Source organism: Rhincodon typus, chromosome 33 (assembly GCF_021869965.1).
Source record: "Rhincodon typus isolate 14 chromosome 33, sRhiTyp1.1, whole genome shotgun sequence".
Lineage (NCBI taxonomy): Eukaryota > Metazoa > Chordata > Chondrichthyes > Orectolobiformes > Rhincodontidae > Rhincodon > Rhincodon typus.
In genome coordinates this window covers 29,447,142-29,453,995 of record NC_063364.1, presented here as the reverse complement: position 1 = coordinate 29,453,995, position 6,854 = coordinate 29,447,142, and the positions used below count along the sequence as shown (strand labels likewise).

Sequence of the window (6,854 nt, the reverse complement as noted above, 5' to 3'; positions counted from 1 at the left end):
CCAGCATCTGCAGTTCCTACTATCTCTGATATAATCCTACCCTGCATCCCATGGTTGTTCTTACCTTCTTTATCAGTCTCCCATGTGGGACCTCGTCAAAGGCTTTGCTGAAATTTCTCCCACGTTTAATTTTAGTCCGAATTTAAATCAGATTAAACAAATCACTGAGCTATACTCTGGAGGGAGTATTTTGTATTAGAATATTAAAAATGAAATATTAGTTATATATTTTTAAATAATTTAAGTATGAGTACATAGAAGCTGGAAAAAACATATTTGCAGCAATATTTCCAACTGTTTTTTATTGTTGTTATTGATGTGTTTTGAAGTAAGCTGGATCGTTCACATGTTTTTGGAAATGATAAAATAAAATACAGCTTTTCTCCTCTGCTTGCAGGCTGGCCCCGGGTAGGAACCAAAGGTCCGGCCGGAACCGATATGTGGGGGAAGTTGTAGCTGTGGGGAATGGGAGTGTGGCGGGGATACCGGAGAAGGGAACACAAACAGAAGTTGCTGGAAAAGCTCAGCAGGTCTGGCAGCATCTGTGCAGAGAGAGAGAGAGAAATCAGAGTTAACGGTTGGGGTCCGGTGACCCTTCGCCGCGGAGAAGCTGCTGGCTGTTCCTGGGTCACCGCTTCGGGCAATGGGGCTAGAAGTCAGTGAGGGCCACAAATACCACTAGGGATCAATACCCGGATCTATTAATAATAGGGAACCACCAATCTGTATTGGGATCTATCAGTCAGTGAAGGGACCTAATAATACTGGAGATTCCTTAATGAATAAAGAGATTTAGCGATCTATATTGAGATCCATCAATTAATATAGAAATCTATCAATGCTGGGTATCCAACAACCAGCGAAAAATCTACACTGGGATCTATCAGTCAATATACAGATCTATTAATTCTAAGGATCCACCAATAAATAAAAGGATCAATCAATCTATATTGGGATCCATCAGTCAATACAAGGATCTGTTAGGGCTGTTGTTCACAGGATGAGGGCATACTGGCCAGGCAGCATTTATTGTCCATCCCTAATTGCCCAGAGGGCAGTTAACTGTCAACCACATTGCTGTGGGTCTGGAGTCACATGTAGGCCAGACCAGGTAAGGATGGCAGTTTCCTTTCCTAAAGGGCATGAGTGAACCAGATGAGGTTTTTCCCAACAACTGACAGTGGATTCACAGTCGTCATTAGATTCTTAATTCCAGATATTTATTGAATTCAAATTCCACCATTTGCCATGGCAGGATTTGACCATGGGTCCCAGAATGTTATCTGGCTCTCTGGATTAACAGTCCAGCAATAATACCACAAGGCCATTGCCTCCCTATTCCAGAGGTGTGTAAGAACATCTCTGAACAGATTGTTTCTTTTAAAGCAAAGATTTAATAATACTCATGATTCATCAATCTATATTGGGATCTATCAATCAGTACTGAGATTCATTAATACTGTGGATCCATTAATCATTACAGTGATCTGTTAATAAAAAGTGGTCTATAAATACGAGGGATCCATCAGTCGCAATTGGGATTCATCAGTAGTAAGGATTGATGATTGCCATGGATTAAGTCAGACTGGGAACTAATCAAACTGATTTTTTTTTCTATAAGAACCATCCATTCTAATGGAGTTGTAGCCCCATTTAGGAAGAAAGAATGTGCATTTACATAGTAAATACATAAACAGCTAGAGGGAGACTTTTTCCAGTAACAGAGACATCAACTAATAGATGCCGATTTGGAGTGTTTTACAAAAGAAGTGACATTGCAAAATTAGGAGGAATTTTATCTTATGCTGAAAGTTGCTACAACCTAAAGTGTGTGGCCTGTGAAGGGAGTCGAAGTAAGTTTAGTGGTAGATTTGAAAATTAAATTGGATAGATGCTTGGAGGACTGGGGAGGAGAGGTGATTAGCTGTGTACGAGATGGGATTAACAGAATAGTTCTTTGAAGGCACTAGCTAACACAGGCACAATGGGGCTAACAGCCTTCTGTGCTGTATTATACTGTGACACACTAACATTTCTCCCTAAACTTTGCTACCAATTATTGAAGTGTGATTGCTGTTATTTTCTTGACAAACTTGGCACCAATCTGATAAATTACCAGTGAAAACTGCTTGTGGCATTGTGGGACAAAGAATAAGTATTGGCTGGGATACTAGGAATACCCTTGCTGTTCAAAAGAGTGCTATGAAATGTTTTAGGCCCCATCCAAGACGGCAGATGTGGCTTCTGTTTGGCTTCAAACTAAAAAAGGGCACCTCTGACAGCATAGCACTCGCTTAGTACTACACTGAAGTATCAACCTACACACTAATATAGGGATAGGGACTTGGAATAGGGATCTGGACAACAATCCACAATTAGCACATGATTAGATAATTTTTTTTGGTGAAGAAGATTCATGAAAAATTTCATGTACAAAACAGTCACTTATTTTCACTAAGCAATTCTGTATTTATTGGAGAAAATGGCTGTTGCAAATTATGTCAAGATTTAATACTGCTGATTTTATGGTTTAATTCAGCTATAACTAACAATGGTGTTGTGACATTTATATACTTTGTTCACTCAAAATGAAAAAGGGAAAATCGTATCATCGTAAAATTTATCATTCCAAATCTGGCCACTACAAAGTTATTACTGGTGGTAGCAGCAATTTGACATGCTTTAATTAGACTGTTATACAAGATGCAGAGTGGCCTGAGTATGAATTTTTAAAAATCTGTGTTCAAATCATTATATTAAATGGCTCAGTGATAACACTGACTAACGTTGCTCCGGTACTAACCTGATTCCACCTATCTGGTGAATTGCAGAAGTTGCAGGAATATACAACCTTCTTAATTTATCAAAAGATTTCTTCTGATCGTCTGCTGTAAGCGGCTGAAACAAACTGCTCCTGATTAATGTGGATTATTATCTGCAGAAATATCCATCACTTAATCATTTGAATTGTACTTATCCCCAAGTCTTCATTATTTCTGGCATTTCCTCGTGATGAATTTGTAGCTAAAAGTGGCTGCTGTTCATATTTCTCAATAATGATGCTCTGTGGATAACATACTTACCTTGAAACATTTTTGTTACAGCCATGACTGTGTTAATGAAGAGGATTCATGATGCCCTACTTAAAATGATCTTTTATTCCTTTGGGTCCAAGATTGTAAAGCCCAAAGCCTCCGATGTCCTAACACAACATTTACTTCAGAGAAAACTCCCCCATTGGACATCGTACTTTGTTAAATACAGCTCTGTGGAAAATGACCAGTTTGGACTCTCCAATTTTAACTGGAATGTCAAAGGGATCAATTACCACATCCTCAGGACAGGCTGCTTCCCATTCATCAAATACCACTGTTCCATGGCACCCAGACGTAACTTGGAACTGGAGAATACATTCTTCACTGCATTGAAAGTTATTAACCTAGGTGAGTTCATTTGAGGATTGAAAGTAAGTGTGGCAGTTAATGTTGTAAAATGGTTTATGAGATTAGAAGCAGTACAGAGTTCCTCAATTTTGAAAAAAAAAATGTCCCAGACACTTCACAGAGATGACGAAAATCAACCATGAGAAAGAGAAAGGGGTTAGATATGTAAAGTTTTGAGAAGCAGTTTGAAACCAGAAAGTTGGGTGTTGGTAGGAGCGTAGGCAAAGGTTTTAGGGAGAATCTCATTGATTATGGAGCATAATGCCTAAAAAAGTGGCCATCAATGATGTTGCACAGAGAATGGGGACAAATGCACTAAACTGCATTATGGTGTCAGAAGAGTGAAGCATCCCAGCATAGACAAGAAGCTGAATGATGTGGGGCATGGATCAATAGAGACATTTGAAGTGATGGACAGACATAATTGATATTGAAGGGTACACAAAGCCATTGGAACCAGGATGATGTTAGTGCGGTGTGTTGATTAGATGAAGACAAGGGCATTGACATTCTGAAATGAGGTTTAGTCTATGGATGGATGTGGGTTGTCTTCAAGGAGAGTATTGGAAATTCAAGGCTCAAGCCTGTGGATCAGTGTTTGTGGCATCTGTGGAACAAGAATCAACAGCTTAAGAAAAGAGTGAAAAATTTGAGCTTTATCATAATGAGAATGCAGTTTCTACACTGGTGATCCAGTTGTACAAAGTAACCCACTTGTTTCTTTCCCTCTCCTCTCTTCTTCCTAAAACTGGCCAGGTATTCCCTGTTTAGCTTATGGAATCGGTGCATGGTTTCTTATCAGAGTCACTGAGATTGTTCACACCAGTTCTGGCCCGGTGAACATCTACTTTCTCTACCAGGAAGATGAAGGAGCCATTCACTAAATCTCAAACTGCTAGCAACTTGTCTTGAATTCATATTCACAAGAGGAGGAGACTTGAGAGTCCATATGATAAATGAAAAATAAAGTATTGACCTGTAATATTTTAAAAAAGCCAGTAGATTTTTTTGTAAAAGTTTAAAAACTACTGTATTCTTTGTTAGACTCTTTCAGTTTTGTAAGACATATGCATACAGTTGCACAGCATGACTTTCAAATAAGATATCACTTCTATGATCCTAGATTCTTTAGCAAGGTAATTCTTCTTTAGGTGAACATTTTACTGAATATAGGGTTGATTTTTTTCTTCCACACTGATATCTGCAAACTTTTTTTCAATGCAAAATAAAAAATTCCTTCATCACAACAATCAATCAACCATCCTTGTGACTGAAGTTGCTATTTTTATTTAAAATAAAAACAGAAAATATTGGAAGTACTCAACAGGTCAGACAGTATTTGTGGAAAGAAAAACAGTGTGAAGGTTTCAAAGATTATGAGCTTCGTTTCTCTCTCAACAGGTGCTGCCATGGTGCGTCCAGCATTTTCTGTTTTTATTTCAGATTTTCATCATTAACAATATTTTGATTTTGCCATTGGTAACACTATGATAAGTGTGGACAATTTTCTTCTGGGACTGCACACAGGGAAGATTATTTTTGTATAATACTGTTCACTGTCTCTTGTTGAAAGCAACTCTGTTCTCTTATTTTCATTAAATCTTACTTTGATTTGAGATATTTCAAGTTTTCCCCTATTTTTCCCTAACCTTTTATATCTGCCAACAGTAAAGTCAGATCAAGAGTGGGATATGAGTTTCATTCCCCTGTTTGCTAGCTTCATTGATTTATTAAAAAGAAACTTGCAATAAACTGGCAGTATTTATTTCCAATTTCCTATTGCCCTTGAAGGTGTTGATGAACCTTCCCAAATCATTGCTGTCCATGCAATGAAAGTGCCTCCAAAATGCTGACAGGCAGGGAAATTTTAGGATTTTGAGCAGTAACAATGAAGCTTGAGCCACACTGATTTGGAAGTCAAGCAAAGGACAGACTCCGTCTCATTGACAGGCCAGAAAACACGAAGAGGAAGTAGCATGCCCAAAAGCAGCAGATGCCATGGAAGTTTGCAGCCCAACAATATTAGAAAAGTTTTCAAAAATAAGGAAGTTGAATTGTTTTTTCATTTGTTCATAGGATGTGAGCATTACTGGCTAGGCCAGCAGTTATTACCCATTCCTAATTGCCCTTGAGAAGATGGTGATGAGCTGGATTCTTGAACCACTGCAGTCCATGGGAAATATGTATACCCGCTGTTAGGAATGAATGAAATGGATCAATTTCAGTTGCAATGCTTCCATAATTGAATGTGAGGCAAGAATATTGTCCAGGGTCATACTGTGACATTCTTACAAATAGCAATGTGCAAGTGTAAAATTTAGGAGACGAGGAAGGAAAAAAAATAAAAGATAACGTTCCTTCAAGAAAACACCAATTTGTTTCTTTTTATGAATATGAGACTATTTTTAATCATACAGCAGTTTAACATATTTATTATTTGGAGGAAGAATCTCCCTGGATTTCTAGGATGTCTTCTTGTTTTATGGGGAGAATGTGCAAACCCCACACAAACATTTGCCTGAAGGTAGAATTGAGCATGGGTCCCTGGTGCTGTGAGGCAGCAATGCTAACCACTGAGCCACTGCGCTACCATCATTGATCAATAAAATTATACTACTGCATAAGCTGGACCAACCACCAGCTTCTTTCTACATTCATTCCGAACTATATAATTGTAGTTTGGGCCCTTAAGTCACTAGGGCAGGACATTTCACAATTAGAATTAGAATTAAGTTTATTGTCATGTGTACTAAAGTACAGGGATACAGGAGAAGAGTGAAAAGTGTGCAAAGTCACCATTCCTGGTGCCATCTTAGGTACAAAATCTTAGGTACAAAGTAGAAAAACAAATAAGTTAAAAAAGTAAGTCAGAAGAAAATTACTTGCAAATAGCAAGTAGTGTGTACTAACAATTAGAATATAAAATGTTGAGTATATTGTATTGATGCTCATTGTTGGATGCTGTTTGATTAGCAGAGAGATTCAAAAAATTATAGAAATTCTACTGGGTTTAAGGTACTTAATTTTCTACATTAATGCTTGTTTTAAAAATTATAGAGAAGTATTTGACACAAGCAATTATTTTTTAAATGAGAACAGCATCAGTTGCAATTTCTACTTTATGTTTTAAGCCAGTTAAATTATAGTTTGCATCAAGACTAAAGGCTAATCAATTTCAGGTTTGTGTTGACTTGAACTGTGTAGCGTAATTTGGTATTGAAAAGTCCAATTAAAATTCAACTGAAATTGTCCAGATTTAATCCCACATTGATCGCATTTAGCACCTGCTGCTGTATAAATATTATAAAAGAAACCATTCAACTTCATGCAAACTTTTGAAACTTCACCCTTACCTTTCACAATGTCTTTGGAGAGTCGATAGCATTTAATTCCAATTTTCTTAGAAATCAG

General features: G+C 37.5%; 1 protein-coding gene across 3 annotated transcripts; it reads left to right on the top strand.

Moving 5' to 3' along the window:
- Positions 1-466: 466 nt before the first annotated feature.
- c33h15orf61 (chromosome 33 C15orf61 homolog) lies at positions 467-5,813 on the top strand. 3 transcript variants are annotated; one of them, XM_020535999.2, is made up of 3 exons: positions 467-530; positions 3,105-3,443; positions 4,200-5,813. In XM_020535999.2, exons 2-3 carry the CDS (start codon positions 3,107-3,109, stop codon positions 4,325-4,327), a joined length of 465 nt encoding a protein of 154 aa, XP_020391588.1. In that variant the 5' UTR covers positions 467-530; positions 3,105-3,106; the 3' UTR covers positions 4,328-5,813. The 3 variants fall into 3 exon arrangements, with proteins under 3 accessions (XP_020391588.1, XP_048471766.1, XP_020391582.1); XM_048615809.1 differs by lacking the exon at positions 467-530 and adding an exon at positions 541-1,111; XM_020535993.2 differs by lacking the exon at positions 467-530 and adding an exon at positions 1,307-1,853.
- The last annotated feature ends 1,041 nt before the right edge of the window (positions 5,814-6,854 follow it).